Source organism: Pteropus medius, unplaced genomic scaffold (genome assembly GCF_902729225.1).
Source record: "Pteropus medius unplaced genomic scaffold, Ma_sr-lr_union100, whole genome shotgun sequence".
NCBI classification, from domain to species: Eukaryota; Metazoa; Chordata; class Mammalia; order Chiroptera; family Pteropodidae; genus Pteropus; species Pteropus medius.
The window spans coordinates 25,656,586-25,673,502 of record NW_024340696.1 but is presented as its reverse complement, the minus strand read 5'-3'; the positions used below and the strand labels follow the sequence as shown (position 1 = coordinate 25,673,502).

At 40.8% G+C, this 16,917-nt stretch overlaps 1 protein-coding gene across 3 annotated transcripts in view; it reads left to right on the top strand.

Annotated features, from left to right (window-relative positions):
• The window catches only part of RTN4IP1 (reticulon 4 interacting protein 1), a 45,922-nt gene extending 29,540 nt beyond the window's left edge, over positions 1 to 16,382 (top strand). For 2 of the 3 annotated variants that reach the window (XM_039869646.1, XM_039869666.1), the window contains exons 7-9: positions 2,698 to 2,881; positions 6,583 to 6,675; positions 16,256 to 16,382. In XM_039869646.1, the coding sequence (XP_039725580.1) occupies positions 2,698 to 2,881; positions 6,583 to 6,675; positions 16,256 to 16,363 (385 nt within the window). In that variant the 3' untranslated portion in view covers positions 16,364 to 16,382. The remainder of the gene's footprint in view (positions 1 to 2,697; positions 2,882 to 6,582; positions 6,676 to 16,255) is intronic. The other variant, XM_039869656.1, reaches the window with a different exon arrangement.
• Positions 16,383 to 16,917: the final 535 nt, after the last annotated feature.

Sequence of the window (16,917 nt, the reverse complement as noted above, 5' to 3'; positions counted from 1 at the left end):
GGTGGCCTTACAGTCATATCAGAATCTTAGAGAAGAATCTGTGAAAACACTTCATGTCATTAGAAAGTCATTTATGTTGGCTTCTGTTTTAATTCCAGATGTTAACACAGCACAGTAGCATAATGTGGTATGTACTAAAAAAAATATTTTGCTTACATGGTCTTTTGCTAATTTTTATTTTAACTTTTATTGCATGGTTGTAAGATATCTGAAGGCAAAATTGGAAGTTTGTTCCCTTCAGTGGCATCTGTCAACACAGGAAGAATATAGAGCATTGCATGAGAATATATGATTAGCATTAAACATGCTTTTAGTGTTTTGGCTTAATATGGGCTTCAGAGAAACAGTGGCAGCGTAAATATGGTAATGGGAGCAGTGTGACTGTTTTCGGTGCATCTATGCCAGGCAGTGGTTTGGCCTAATACACCAGACAGGAGCAGATTCAAGAGTGCTGTCTGATCCCTGCTGATCCTGACTGTAGCCCAACCAGAAGTAGAGGGGGTGCTTATTAATCGGTCTTCATCTGGCTAAGTCAAAGCTGAAACTGAAAACATAACTGAGGAGTATTTGGAAGGCTGTTTTGCTGCTGCTTTTTCAAAGGTTTTTCTTTTTCTTTTTTTCTTTTGGTCAGTTTTCAGAAGCCAATCATTCTTGCCTACTTTGTGTAGAAGTATATTTTCATGGGTTAAAAAAAAAAAGAAAAAAAAGGGGCCCCTATTCGACTGCCTAGCCTTTTGAGCCAGCACCCCCAACTCCCAAAAGTAGTATGGTGGTATACCCCAGAGCAGCCAGCTGACTGGTGATTCCTTCAACTGTTCACAAAGCATCTACTCTTGCCAGACAGTGTTCTAAACACAGGGTGCAGATCAGTGGTGAACAAGACAGATTCCCTTTTCATGGGGCTTATATTCTAGTCAAGAAGGTGTCAGTGGCTAGTGCTCTCAAGAACACCGTGATGCAGGAAAAGGAAAACAAATGATTGAGGAGGAGTCTGTTTTAGATGGGGTGGTTTAAAAATGCCTCTGAGGCATTGGTCTTGCTCTTTTTGCTTGCTCTTTTCCATTAGGGGAACCTCACTGGGTTACAAATGCAGGCCATTACTTTTTTTTTTGACAGCTTTAGTTAAAATTGATCTTTGTAACATCTGCCTAGAGTTTGGCACCTAAATCCACTTAGAATAAGTTTGTTGCTCCTTCTAAGTCACAGCTTTTAGATTTGAATCTTAGAATTTTACAGCAAGAAAGGCCTTTGAAATCTTCCATCCAACTCTGTCATGTTATAGTAGAGAAAATCAGGGGCTGAGGATTTATGAGCTTTTGCATGCTCAAGGTCATGCCACTTAATCATTGGTGGGAGAGCTGGGTCTACAACCTGGTCTCCAGCCTTTTCCACACAGTGCCTGTTCTATAATACCAGGTTGCCTTTGTTATTTAAAATAAATATCATATTTGTTTATTTAAAATTTGGGAAGGAAGTAGAAACTTAAAAGCAGAAACTATAGAAACTTAAATTCATAAAAAGAATTTTCTATTTTCTGATGAGAATAGTCTTCTAGTAAGGTCATTCTCCTGCACTCATATTCTTCAATTTTTATTTGCCCTTCTTTTAGTTTTAGTCCCTTGAAAGACTCAAGATCCACAAAGTTGGTCAAAGCTGGTTTTAGAAGCTTCAGCATTTGACTTCATCCAGATGAATTTAGAAGAGAAAAAGAATTTACCACAAAGGAATTTATTTATTAATTTGCTTAATTAATAAGCATGCATTCTCTAAATAAATCTTTGTTTCCAAGTGTTTAAAAGTGTTTACAAGCTTTTTTGGGTTTTATCCCCTTTAAGTAGAATGTAGTGATTATAGCGGTTTTTGATTAGATTTTAAGGAGTTGAATATCTGTCAGTTCCAGTGGATTCTATTATGACTGGATTTTCTTGGCACGTTAGAGCAGAATCAAAGACTGAGACCAGGTTGTTGACTTTTCTTTATCCATTGTCCTGATGCCGTGCATGAAACCAAAAAAGAAAATTCCAGAAGGTGAAGAGGATGCTTCTACAAGCAGTTCTGACTATGGAGAGAATAAAAGCAAATTATTCTTGTCGGTGAAAACCTTACATACTTGTCTTTCAACCTCAGTATTTCTGGGCACTAAAGAATACTTCGACTTATATTGGATGGATACTTTGCAGTTTTCTATTAAGCTTGAGTCAGGGTTTCTAAACCTTGGCAACCTTAGTTTCTCAACTGTTGACATTTTGGCTGGATAATTTTTTGTTGTGAGGAGCTGTTCTATGCATTGTAGGCTGTTTATCATCATCCCTGGCCTGTCGATGCTAGTAGCCTCTTCTCACCACTTTCCGTAATTGTGACAACTGGAAATGTCTCTAGACGTTGCCTAATATGTCCCCCGCAGGGCTGTACTCACCCTCAGTTAAGAACCACTTGTTTAAGTCATTCTTAAAGTATTAGAAAATAATATGATTTTATGACAAAAGCATCAGTTGCACTTTACTTACCTTGGAGAAAAGCCAGAGATCCAGTAAGTGGGTAGGCCCCTTTCTCCTTTGTCAAAGTAGCCACCCCTCTGCTGGATGGCGCAGAGCAACTTAGTTTGTGAGCTGTCACTGAAATTTGATGGGCGTGAAGGGGGTTGGAGCCCTGGGTAAAGACTAACAAGAATGTCTTGATTTGTTTCTTTCTTCCCAGGTTTGATTTCATTCTTGATAATGTTGGTGGATCCACCGAAACATGGGCTCTAAATTTTCTCAAGAAATGGTCAGGAGCCACATATGTGACTTTGGTGACTCCTTTCCTCCTGAACGTGGACCGATTGGGCATAGCAGACGGCATGTTACAGACAGGTGTCACTGTGGGTTCTAAGACATTAAAGGTAGGGAGGAGAGTCTTGGTGAGAACCAGTAGGTGCCTCATGCTTCTGGAAGTTGGTTTCCATCTAGCCAGTTTCTTTTATCATGGAGTCAGCATAGCATAGTGGCTACAAGCATGGGCTCTAGAGTCACACACTGACTGGGTTCAAATTCTGGCCTTCACTTAGTAGCTGTGTGACCCCGTGCAAGTCACTTAATATCTCTAAGCCCCAATTCTGCACTATAAAATGAGGCTAATAAGATACCTGCTCTACTGCATGGCATGAGGATTAAATGAGATAATCCATGTGAAGAACTTGGCATGATACCGAGTACATAAAAGGCTCTTATTAAATGTTAGCCTTTATTATTAGCATATGATACACCTGATTTTTTTTTGCCTATACCTGATGGTCCTCTTTCTGTCTTCACCAGTCTTAATACATATAGTCTCTTGTATAGGAAAGTGGAAACTTTAGGAAGTCAGTGTGCAGCTGATTTTATGATTGTAGGATTGGGATATGCCAGTGATACCCAGACTGGGGCTTTCAGACCTTTAGAAGTCTATGGACATTTTTTGAATTTCAAAAGCCTGAAGGAAACTGCATTCTTACTTCAGTGAGGCTACAAAGACTAATAGAACCATTATGCCTTTTCTGGAATTGTATCAACTTGTCAGAATACTTCATATCCCATGTGAATCAGAAACTAGCCATTGATGGCATTCTGAGAGTTTCCGAGACTTGATCATTGAGCCTGACTGTTAGCAAGGCCACCGTTACCAGGGCTATAAGGAGTTCTGTCACCCACCTGAACACATCCAGTGTCTGGTGGGCCTTTGAGACTAGCATAGATCAGCCTTAGTTACAGGATTGATAGCAGAGCTTGAGAGTCTGCTCTCTACTTAACATGATAGCCTATTGTCATCACAGTGGTGACAGAGGCTTATATAATTTCAAGTTATACACTGGTGGTAATTACAGATCATTAGTTTAAAATCTGAATTAGTGTTGGAATGGAATGTAATGCACAAAAATGAAGATAGATTCTGTTTTTTTTTTGTTTGTTTTTTTGTTTTTTTGTTTTTGTTTTTAATTAGACAAAATACTTTAGTCTCAGGAAAAAAGCAGTAGAAGGTTCCTCTGTGGCACAAAGGTTGTGAGTCACTGTGTCCAGCCAGCCCACACTGACCCATATTTGTGAAATGAATGGCTTGATAATTATCTATAGCTTCTTCTTTTTTCTAGAAGTTAGTTTGGGACCTTTTAGGGGTGAAATTTAGGGCTTTGGTCTCTCAAATCCTGTGTACTAACTGAATACTTAGAGAGCCACGATAGAGGAGACCACTACTCAATTCTTAGGAACCACATATAGGTAATAGAGATGAACAAACCAGCACTGTACTCTGGGGTTCTTTATTTGATTCAGGTGGCAGCCAGAAACTGTGCAGGGTGCTTTGTGGTAGAGAAAGGGATCTTAACTGTCCTTTATCTCTTCTTTCCCTTTTCACAAAATCCAGGGCTTTCCAAGTACTTTAAATATAATTTTAAGTTTTCTATAAGATTTTAGAGTTTGTACTCCAGTGAAACCTCTTACATGTTAACTTTCAGAGTTGTCCTCTGAGAGTAAAATGGGCATAGCTCTCTTCATTTACCTTTCCCCTTGCTTGAAAGGTGATAGTGGTAATCTCATGTGGAAACCTTTTAAGTAGTTTCTGATGTCTTTCTGAGACTGTGCACAGTTAAAGCTTTATTGTAATGCTTCAGGCTCTCTTGCCTGCTTTGGTTTACTCTCTCTTGTAATGGCCTGGAAAAAATACACAGACCCCATGGAGCAGAATATAAAAATTCTGCTGTTGCTGACCCAAAGTTTTACTTTACAGGGCAACCTGCTATAAAGAATTATAGATGTGGCAGTTGTGACTATTTCTGTTCCTTCTTTAAAACCCTAAACATTCCTAGAATGTTTTAATTATAGTCTATAAGGCCAGACCTTAGCGGGAAGAACGTGAACAAGTCTTCCGTGATTATAATTAACTGGGCCCCCTGTAAGCTCGGGGCCTAGTTAATTATACCAGCGCTTCTGGTACCTAGCTACATAAGCCTTCAAACAGAATTTTTTTTTTTTAAGTATGTTACCTAGACCAGTGTTTCCCAACCTCTTTCATGCTCGAACACTCATTGAAAATGATAGTATTTGAAGAGCATTTTGAGACTGCTCTGGGCCAAGAGCAAACTACCTGGAGACTCTGCCAGTGCAGGTTCTACCTAGCTACCCCAAAGACTGATGGGAATCCACGTCTCATCACATCTCTTCTGGGGTAAGCTTAGCTTTGTTTGCATCTCTGGTCCTGGGATAATTATTACTGGTGCCTCCTTTAATTCTCACAGTTGTTTCAGGTTAGACTGAACTATATGGTCACTCAACCAAACAGTAAGCTATTCCTGGAACACCCGTTGCAAAGCTCTGCCTAGACAACAGCTTGATATTGTCTTTCTTTCCACAGTCTTAAACTCTAATTTGATATTACCCCAATCTTTTCTCAATAAGCTTTCCTCAATAAATAAAAATTTATTGAATATTTTCTATGTATCAGGCACTTTACATACATTCTCATTTAATTCTTCCAACAACCCTGTGCGCTAGGTGGTAGTTTTATTGTTCTGCAGGCCAAGAAACAGGCTGAAAGAAATAGCTTGACCTAAATGACACAACTGTTAAGTGCCTTAGCTGGAGTAGCAGGGGCGTTCCGTTGTACTTGCCAGCTTCATGCCATGGTAGTAGCTTATATTATGCTAAGGGACTGTGAGGCAGATAGTGAGCTCGGGGAAAAGAAATCTGAGCTCTCCCAGTAGTTGTGGGCAGGTGCGGGGAGGGAGGCAGCACGGCGCTGGCTGACCTCGTACTACCTCTGGATAGTTCACATCTGATGAAGTGTAGTTGGGCAGGCCACTGAGGTATCATGGAGAACCTCAGCTCACTTGTTATTTTGATCATGGCCTACCCTACCTCTGACATAAAGAGTAACAAAAGCGAGTATGCTAGTAGAGTGGTCATGAGTCCTCTTAGTGTAGGATTTTTGTTTATCTTCACCTGGGGATATTTTGTCCCATAATAGATTAGATGGCTTGAGACTTGCTATAACTGTAGGGGACGACTCAGCTACAATGCATAAGAAACTTTATACTTTGTTTTGCCTTTAAAGCTGGCTTTTTACTCTCAGAGCCAGTAAAAGTTTGTGGTTGGATTTCTTATCTAAAATCATATATTGCCTTATTGCCTCCAAAGAAATCTTGAATTAAGTGAAAAGCTCTTTTCTGGTGCCTCTGGGCTTTATTCAAACCTTAGTAGGGAAAGCCTAGAGGTCTCAGCCTAATTTCTCATAGTAAAGAAATTGAGTATATATGACTACTGAGACTGTCATTTTAAGGAGAGCTTTCTTGTGCTTACTTGCTTATCTGTCACAGCTTAGTGAGGAAGCCTAAGTTCACATGGATATTTCTTTGTTCACTTATTTATTAAACATTTATGGAGCATCCGCTATCTGTCAGTCACTGTGTCAAGGTGCTGGACATCCAGCTCATTGCATCAGCATGAAATGAGAACTCAGTTTGTCTATCTTAGTCATCCAGAAAGTACTTTTCCTTTAATTTGTTTTTAGCCAAATTTTATCCTTTCCTGTATTTGACATGTCTTTTTTCTTTTTTCTTTTCCCCCTTTTTAGCATTTCTGGCAAGGAGTCCATTATCGCTGGGCCTTTTTCATGCCCAGTGGTCCATATCTAGATGATATTGCAAAACTGGTGGATGCAGGAAAGGTATGTGCAACTCATTGTATTGCTAGAGTGTTCCTTATAATTTTGGTGACCTGCCCACCAAGCCTAGTCCATGGGAACTCTCCAGAGGTAGGCTTGACCAACATACATGCTTCCTTACACAGCAGCATGTTTAGGTTAGTTTCAGTGCTACAATTTTGGTTTTATCTCCATGGGACTCATAGGCACAAACTGCTAAATCTGAAAAAGAGCATACACTGTCTAGTCCAATCCCATTGGTTTATAGATGAAGAGGCTGGCCCAGAGAGGTTATATGATTTTCCCAAGGACACTTGGTTAGTGATTAGCAGAGCTGGGATCTATAGCTGGGCTACTAATATTTTGGTGATGGTCTCGAGAAGAAGGGACCATGAAGGTAGTCTGCACAAAGTGGGGTAAAACTTATGAGTTTATAATAGAACTGCTTCTGGAGCTTCTTTATTCTGGGTGTGAGGCTGCTCTGGAGGTGAGCAGATTTGCAGATGAGCAAGGAGAACAAACATTGTGGAATCTAAATCCCAAGAGGACTGGACTAGAAGTCAGGTCTCCAGAAATCCTCTTCCCAGGCTGCTGTAATAACATTGTGGGCAAATAAGTGGTTTGCCTGAGAGGGTCAATGAGTAGGACGTGGGTAAGGATGGATAGAGATTGTGTAGAGACAGCTGGTTGGTTTTCTGACTACTCATGTCTGTCCTACAGTGATCTTTGTGGAGAAGGACTGCTCCTTATAGTCTGGTCATTTCCTTTTGTTTGTCAAAAGGCCTTTCAGTGATGCTGGGGTTGAAAGGCTCCTCATCTACTGCCCACTTATTTGGGTTCTTACATTGTCTTAATAGCCTTGACATTCCATCTCAGGAGGAATAACCTAGAAGGCAAACTCATATACTGGTGCTGATATTTAGGACTTTATTGAGAGATTATATGGAATTATAGGATAGAGAACCTTATATACCTTAGAATGTTATAAGAGAGCATAGATAAAATGATTCTCATTTTATAGATGAGAAGACTGTCTCAAAGATAACGAGACATGCTCAAATTTGCAGTAGTGGAACCAGAACTTCCATTTCCTGACTCCCAGCCTCGTGCTTTTCCCTCTTCTGTATTTTTCCCTCTCCACCATATAGCTGCATTCTTTGTGCTTGAGACTGATCTGGGACTTCAGCTTAAGTTGTCTTATCCTTGTCATTTTACAGCGGGCAGGGAAAGGGATTGGAGCTGGGCCCACATTACCACCACATGATCCATGCAAAACCACTTGAAAAAGAACCCTTTGCGATGGGCTTTCTTTTGCTGGCACCTGTCCCCAGCTGGCTCATTTCATTTTTCCATTGCAGTTTTGGAATGGAACATTTTTAGGACCTACTGACTGCTTTTAGTGTAGTTTTTTTTTTTTTTTCCTATTACAGCCAAGGGACTATGTGATAGAAAGGGCCTGCTACTCTTTCCCCATTTTTTTGGTTTCAAGTTTGCATGTCTTTTCTCAGACTTCTGAGTCTTGATGTGTACTGGGTAGACAGCAGCTCAGCCTTATTATGACTGTGTGTAAGAGCCTCTTTGTAGGCTTTTTCCCATATCCCGCAGGATGCTTATTTCTAAGAAGAAAGGAATGAACTATTGACAAATAATTTGGCCCATAGTTCTACATAGTGCTTCATGTATTTGGTGCCCTGTTATTAGAGAAGTCCACCACACAATTGTTCTTGTCCTGATATCTGCTCCAGGCTGTCCATGTGCTTACCACTGCTGTTTTGTATTCAAAATACTGTGATTCTCTCTCTACTTTGAAGTTACTATTTACGAAACAGAAGAGAGGGGACTTGTGTATATGTACCTATTATTTTTGGCAGATGACTGGTAGGATGGCTAAAAGAGGACATGATAGAAATAAAGGTGCCCTTGAAGTGGCCTCGAATGTGGGGGAGGGAGGAAATGTCCGTTTGGCTTTTGATCCTCCTCTTTCCTGACCAGGGTTATTTGAGCTCCAGAGTAATTTCTGACAGTGAAGGGCTCTAGGACTATGGAAGTTGATATGCAACATTTTTGGATGCCATGATGAGGTCAGCTGTCTTGTCGTGCACCCTTTTGCTTTGTGGGTGAGACAGGTCATTAACTGTCTACACTTGAAAATTGGAAAGGATTACAGAACAGATCTACTTACATATTGTGTGGTTAGTAAGAATGTTAAATTGGACAAGGACATTGAAATTCTTCCAAGCTTTGGCTGAATGCTTAATGGATCTAATTAGCAGGTATCTGATAGAGGAGCTGTAGTTATTTTTTGACAGTATAAAGCTATGGACCAAACAAGCCTACTCTTTTAAAATACTTTAAGTTTTTGAATAGGTATACATTTATAGCATTCAAAATTTAAAAGGTAGAAAAAGTAATTTCACAAAATCTTCCTTTGACTCCTGTTCCTCAGTCATTGAGATTCTCCCTGTCAGAAACAACCAGTGTTACCAGCTTCTTGGGTATTCCAAAGATGTTCTATGTATCAGTAGGCTGATATAAAGAATGATTTACAATTAGCACATTGAGTATAATGGGCCGCTACTAAAATTGTGCCTTGTACCTATAGTTTATTGGCATTTTCTTTTAAGCACGATTAATATTTCCTGTTTTTATACTATTTAGCAAACTTTCTTTTGGTGGGGGTAGGAGGTCAATAGCAGAAATTATATTCAGACCAAACATATGTCATTGATTAGCATACTCAAAGATTAGAAACAGGAAAACCTAGCACTTATCTAGTTTACTGTCTTTGTGTCCCCCCACTCCCCATCCTGCCATTGTGTCACATTTGGAGAGATAGAGGCCCTAAGAGATTAAATGACATGTTCTAGGTCACACAGCTAGACAGGGTCCAGGTCTCTTGGCCTCTAGGACAGTTCGTCTACCACCCTTTGCTGCCTTTAAGATTGAGGCAATAATAGTTAAAATAATAAGTTCCTCATAGAACCTTCATTGTTTTCTGCTTGCTTACTCATCTAAACATGAGATAGGTGGAATTTGAATTCTAGCTACGAAATTCTCTTCTTGAATTTCTCAGTATCTTTTATGACTGAGAGGAGGTGGTGAGGCAGAGTCTTTAGACCATAGTCAGCCACTGATAAGAATGACAGTGCTTTGAGGGAAAATATTTATATATACTTACCTATATATGCACGTATTAGTTTCCTATTGCTGCTGTGACTAGTTACCATAAATGTTTTGGCTTAAAACAACACAGACTTATTATCTTATAGATCTGGAGGTCAGAAGTCCCAAACAGGTCAGCAGGACTGTGTGGCCCTGGAGACAGGCTGTATGGAGGGTAATCTGTTCCTTGCCTTCTCCAGCTTCTCGAGGCTACCTGTATTCCTTGGCCTGTGGCCGCGCATCAATTAGACCCCTGCTTCCATCATCATATCTCTCTTTTTGACTACCCCCGCCGCCTCCCCCCATAATGGCTCTTGTGATTACATTGGGCGCACTCAGATAATCACCCCATCTCAAGATCTCGAACTTAATCCCATCTGCAAAGCCCCTTTTGCAATGTCAGTTATCCTACTCTCAAGTTTTGGGGATTAGGGTGTGGACATCTTTGGGGCACATTATTCTGGCTACCTTAAAAGCTTTGAAAGAAATTTGAAATATGGTTGCCCCTTAGGAGGGAAACTAGATGGCTGGGGATCAATTATGAGAGGGAGATTTTTCTTTGTACTCTTCCATTCTTTTTAGTTTGTTTCTTTGCATATTTTATTTACTTTTTATTAATTTAAATTAAAATAGCCACATATGGTTAAGGGTTACCATATTGGAAAGTGAAGCTTTAGAGAAAAAAGTACTAGTTTCTAGACCCGCTTTGGGATAGCCAGGCTCTAGTTTAAGCAATGAATTACATTCCAAAACTTTAAACTCCTTATTTCCAACTGGATTTTTTTCCTCCATAAAAAGAATATAATGACGAGGGATTGAATTTTTCGGACCACTAGAAGAGAGTTATCTTGCCAGATATGGCAGGTACTTCATGGATCTCACAGCCTTGATGCTACTGAAGTTTTTCTTATGTTACTGAAATTGTTTCTATGGAGAAATGTAGGCCAAATTTCTCCTTATTCCTTCTGTCAAGAAGGAGTACCTTTTTTCAGGGGGACCTAGGGACAAGTCCTGGGTGCTTTCCAAAATGGGCACGTTTACTCCCTTATAGAGTACCCCCATCCCTCCCGCCATCTCACCACCAATCTTCCAGCTTTGAGTTTTCCGTCTGGGGCAGGAAGTTTCAGAAATAGCAAATCCAAGCAAAGCTCATCTCTCCCTTTTGTCTACTTTATATCTCCTTAGTTTAAGTTCCCTTCTTCCCCTTTACCCTGACTGTGGAAATATTGATCCTATCACAGAGGTCAGGGCCATACCTGTTCAGGAAGTAGTGCTAGAACTGTGGTCCTGCTGCCCAGTGTGGGTCCCTAGTTTCTGTCCACAGGTGTGTGGACTTAGACTCATGCCAGGAGACCTTAGGTCTTCCTTGGTGTCTGTCATTCATCCTTCTTTTCTCACACGTCCCACTTTCTGAGACCTGTGGTTTCTATTCCCATTGGACACTGAGGCCAAGGGTTTGGGGAAGAGGTGGGCAGACTGACTCGAGCTTCCCTCCCCACACTGCACTCATGCCGTGCAGTAATGAAATTGGAAGTCCGGGACTCTGACTTTGGCTCCTCTGCTGACAGCTCTGACCTTGTACTTAGCACTTAACCACTTGCAGTTCGGTTTTCTACTCTTATCAAACAGGCTCACTCAGATATTTAGATCCCTTAAAAGCTCTACTCATAGATGAGTAGAGCTGGGAAAATGGGAATTGAGGAGAAAGCTCTCTGCTTACTGCCATGCCTGTGTGGATGATGCCCTTGCTCCACCGGCTCTCCTGTGCTGTTGCAGTGAGAGGGTTTTTCTTTCCTCTTCCTCTCCGGGGGCAGAGAGGGTTTCTGCCTCAGAGTAAGGAGGCTTGCCCACCAGCTGATAATCATCGATATTCTCAGGCCTCAGCCTGTGGTTGAGGTTCCCATTGTCCCTGTGTTCTCATAGAAGGGATGTTAGGCACCAAGTGCCAAACCCTGGGCCCTGGCTTTCTATAGCCTTTGTTTAAGGAAGGTGAGGTACGAGCAGGAGATCCCAAATTTGGATCCAAGACTGGAATGAGTGCTGCTGCCATGGGCATCTCCCAGTCAGCTGTGAGCCCCGTGAGTAGCGGGAAGTCTGTTGAGCCCACCCGCTTTATAACAGGGCTCCCTGTGCTGGGTGGACTATAGCAGTGTCATCACATAAATGTTCCCACCTCACTATGAGTCACCTTTCTTTCCCCTCTTTGGGTTTTTACTCTGATCCCTTTTGTCCATAACAAACAAGCATTGTAGGTCTGATGTGAGGCTGTATGCAGACACTGCCTCATTATCCAGTTAATCTCCATTTGCTGTCACATATTCAGCCAACAGTGGCATTTGCCTGCTTGTTAATCGAAAGCCTTTTTTTTCATTGTCACTTATGGGAAGAGCTGAATGACTCTTTATGCCACAGTCAGCCTTCTGGGGTTATTCACCACAATAGGCCTGACCAGCTAGATTAAAGTGTGCAGTCACTGTGGGCTGCCTGTGTCATCAGTTCCGGATCTGCCTCTCCAGTCAGAGATCCAAAGTGAACATAGCTAGATGAGCCGAGGCAGTTCATCTGCAGTTGAGCAGGTGGAGCTATGGTTCCTTTGTGACCTCTGGTAACACTGCTGTTGTGTTGGTTTTGTTACCGGTGTCTAGTCCTCAACGACGAGTTGATGTTATTACCTCCTTTTTTTCTTGATTTATCTCTCAGGTGCCTGTTTTGTGTACCTGCTCTGGATCAGTGCCTCGCACTTAGAAGGCACACAGCTTTTGTGGAAAGAATAAATATGTATATGATTCTCAGAGACCCGAAGAGTTGGGCAAAAGGCTGCAGTGATTCCCACACTGGTGTGTGGAAAACTCACCGGGGAAGCTTATTTAAAATGCATTGTCCCCACCCCTAAAGATTCTGATTTAGCTGTTCTAACAGGAGGCCAAGGGCTCTGCATTTTAAACATGCATTCAGGTGATTTCTTTTCAGGTAATCAGTATCCAGAAAACAGTGTCCCAGGAGCTCTAAAGATTGTAGTGGGCTTAGGAGGTTTCATGCAGGACATACAGGACGCAGCTTTAATACATTCGATTCTTTTAGCAGAGACGGCAAATAGGTTTCGTTTAACAAGACAGCTCAAATCTATGCATAGTGCCTGCAGTGTTGGGAAAGATTTTAAGGTCACGCTCAGTTTGCTAGGAAGAACCATGGTTACTAATCAGTCGTGCCCTCCATAGGTGCAGATGGGAGTGGCGGCATATGTACTAACATCTGCCATCTCGGTGGCCTGGACACAGGGCTTGGAGACTGGATCCTCAGCTGGCATGGTGCCTTAGTGCAAGGCAGTCCGGCCAAGATGCAGGCTGTGATAAATCATAATCCTTGGCTACCTTCCTTTCCCTTAAGATTTCAGGAGTAGACGTAGAAAGCAGCCAATGATATATGAAAGGCTCAGTGTATAGCGGTGAGAGCACCTACTCTGGTACCAGATTGAATCCTGCCTTATCACTTGGCAGTTGTGTAACATTGGACAATTTACTTAACTCTGTGCCTTAGTTTCTTCATCTGTAAAATGGGAGTAATAGTAGTGCCTACCTAATAAGGTAATTATATAAGGATTAAATAAGGTAAAATATATAGAAGTGTGCCTGTCACAGTGAAGACAATATGTGCTAGCTGTTACTTTTATTATGAGCTTATTGTGATTTGAGGGTACAAAAGAATGTTCAGCTTTTTGGAGAAGGAATTTTTAGAGTCTGAGATTCTCTTCTGGGCTGAGCTGTGAAATTCACACAAGAGAAAGGTACATTGGATATATCTGAAAACCACAAGAACACATCTTCCTCTTGTAAAAGTGTCATAAAACATATGTTGGCTTATGCCTTCTGACAACTTATCCCTGACTGTGGAACTATGGGAGGTAGCCCACTAAAATACCCAGTGGATAATTATTGATTTTGCTTGAAGTTTTGAAAAGAAAGAGTTCAGCATGAGGAGAGAGGGTATTAACTGGGACCTAGTTTCAGAAGGAGATTGCTGGCAGTACTAATGAATAGTATGGCAAAAAGAACCAGCAGCGTTCCAGCATTTATGAGGTGGCTTTCCTGTAAATTCTAACCAGCTGCTCTGTTGTTTAGCAGTCTCCCGGGGCAGTTCCAGCCTGATACAAGTTCTCCTGAAGCCTGGATTGCCCACATAATTGCTTCCCAATTGTCTCACTGGTTTTCATCTAAGTAACCTTTAAAAAACTATTTTTTTAATTAACTGTGTCTTTTATTTTTTTGTATTCTCTTTAAAAATATTTTTTTTTATTTTTCAATTACAATTGACTTACAACATTATATTATTTTCAAGCGTACAACATTTATGTAACTTATGAAATAATCACTCCAATAGGTCTAGTACCCATCTGATACCATAAGTTACTACATTATTATTGACTATATTCCTTATGCTGTACTTTACATCCCTGTAACTATTTTTATAACTGCCATTTTGTACTTCTTAATCCCTTCCTTTTTCATCCAGCCTTCCAACCCCCCTCCCATCCGGTGACCATCAGTCGTTCTCTGTATCTATTAGTCTGTTTCCATTTTGCTTGTTCTTTATTTAGTTTTTTAGATTCCACATATAAGTGAAATCATATGGTATTTGTATTTATCTGTATGACTTTTTTCATTTTGCTTAATACCCTCTAGGTCCATCTATGTTGTCTCAAATGGCAGGACTTCATTCTTTTTTTATGGATGAGTAATGTTCCATTGTATATATGTACCACATCTTTATTTGTTCATCATCGATGAATGAATAGCCATATCTTGGCTGTTGTAAATAATGCTGCAGTGAACATAGAGGTGCATATATCTTTTCAAATTACTGTTTTGGATTTCTTTGGATAAAACCCAGAAGTGGAATTGCTAGGTCACATGGTAGTTCTATTTTTAATTTTTTGAAGAACCTCTATACTGTTTTCCATAGTGGCTGCACAAATTTGCAATCCCACCAACAGAGCATGAGGGTTCCCTTTTCTCTACATCGTCGCCAACACTTGTTTGTTGATTTGTTAACAATAGCCATTCTGACAGGTATGAGGTGATAGATAACTCATTGTGGTTTTAATTTACATTTCCTTGATGATAAATGATATTGAGCATCTTTTCCTATGTGTGTTGGCCATCTGTATTTCCTCTTTGAAGAAATGTCTAGTCAGGTCCTCTGCCCATTTTTTAATTGGATTGTTCGTTTTTTTTGGTGTTGTTTGAGTTTCTTATATATTTTTGATATTAACCTCTTATTGGCTATATCTTTGGTGAATATCTTCTCTCATTCAGTAGGTTGTCTTTTGTTTTGTTGATAGTTTCCTTAGCTGTGCAAAATCTTTTTAGTTTGATGTAGTGCCATTGGTTTATTTTTTCTTTTGTTTCTCTTGCTCGAGGAGATATATCCAAAAAAATATTGCTAAAAGCGATGCCAGATAGTTTACTCTGTTTTATTCTAGGAGTTTTATGGTTTTAGATCTTACATTTAAATCTTTAATCTATTTTGAGTTTATTCTTGTATATGGTATAAGGAAGTGGTCTAGTTTCTCTTGTTTTCCATGTATTTGTCCAATTTTCTCAACACTATTCATTAAAGAGACTGCCTTTACTCCATTGTATATTCTTGTTCCCTTTGTCATAGATTGTAAGGGATAATTATTAAGCTCCTGCCACATGCCTAGCATTGTGTTGGGTGTCGTGAGGGATACCAAAGAGGTGGCCTATATCACAGTTACTCTAAGCTCTGGTTGAGTAGATATGCCAAATATTTAACAAATTAAAACAAAAAAATCTGTCCTCATTCTGTACAATGCCTGTGAGGGGGCCACAGGGACATATACAGCAAGAACCTTGGGACACCCCTTTTATTATTTACCATACACAGCAGGGTGGCTGAGATATATACGCAGCTGTAATGAGCAGTATGTGAAGAGGGCTGCGTGGGTCCTGTAGCAGTTCAGAGAGAGAACACACTGCAGACCGGGAGGTCAGGAAGGGCAATGTGAGACCTGGGCAGGAAGGGTGGTAGAATTCACAAAGAGGCATAAACATACTCTGTTCAGGTAGTGACAAGCAGATCATTTTGGTGAAGTGTGGGGTCCACCTGAGGTTGGGATGGTGGTAGCCTTTGAATGCTGGGCTTGGAAGCTAATGAAGCGTTCTGAGTAAGTGACATGACCAGGATAGAACAGAAGTTAGATTGAGCAATGGCAGAGTTGGGCTACCTTACCGAGAGGACGAGCAGACAGGAGTGAGGGCAGCATTCACAGCAGCCATGGCCTGGCGGTGAGCTCCTAACTTGGATGTACAAGGCAGACCTGAAGGAGACGGGGTCTGTCTGAGGAAGCGAGTTACAGACATTGTCTGCCTCTGTAGATGCAGGCTTTCTTACCCACCAGCCAATCTCTTCTTGTGTTTTACAGATTCAGCCAGTTATTGAAAAAACCTTTCCTTTTTCTAAAGTTCCAGAAGCCTTTCTGAAGGTAGAAAGAGGACACGCACGAGGAAAGACTGTAATTAATGTCATTTAAATAAATAGTTTGGTGATTATTGGCTCTCTTATTTGGTAAGTGTGGGCACTCCCCCCCCACCCCCCAAAAAATACAAACACCTCTTGCCAGTAATTTCCTGTCTTCTGAACTGAGCACAGACATTGAGTTTATAGCCACACTACCACCCTCTGCTCATCGCCCTGCCCTGCCCAGAGTGTTTTCTGGCATAACCTGTCCCTGACACATCCCTGCGTTCCTGTTTGCTGAGAGGTCCGTCTTCTGTGCCAAGCACAAGGGATGCACAAGTAAGACATGATATGAAAATAGCCGTACTTGGACTTGTCTATAAAGTCAGTAAAAATTGCATATTGTTTTTTCAAGCTGTTCGTTCACACCAGATTTGCAAATTGTTACGGCACCTTCTGTCCTAGTAGCTCAAACTTATCTTAGTGTTTGTGAGATACTAATAAGACTTTTGGGCATATGGATGGGTGGCAGCATGAAGAGCTTACTTATAGCTAGTTCCTTCTTAGATTCATCACTGAGCACTTTTTTTCTAACTGGCTAAGGTTTCCTTTGATTTTTTATTTTCC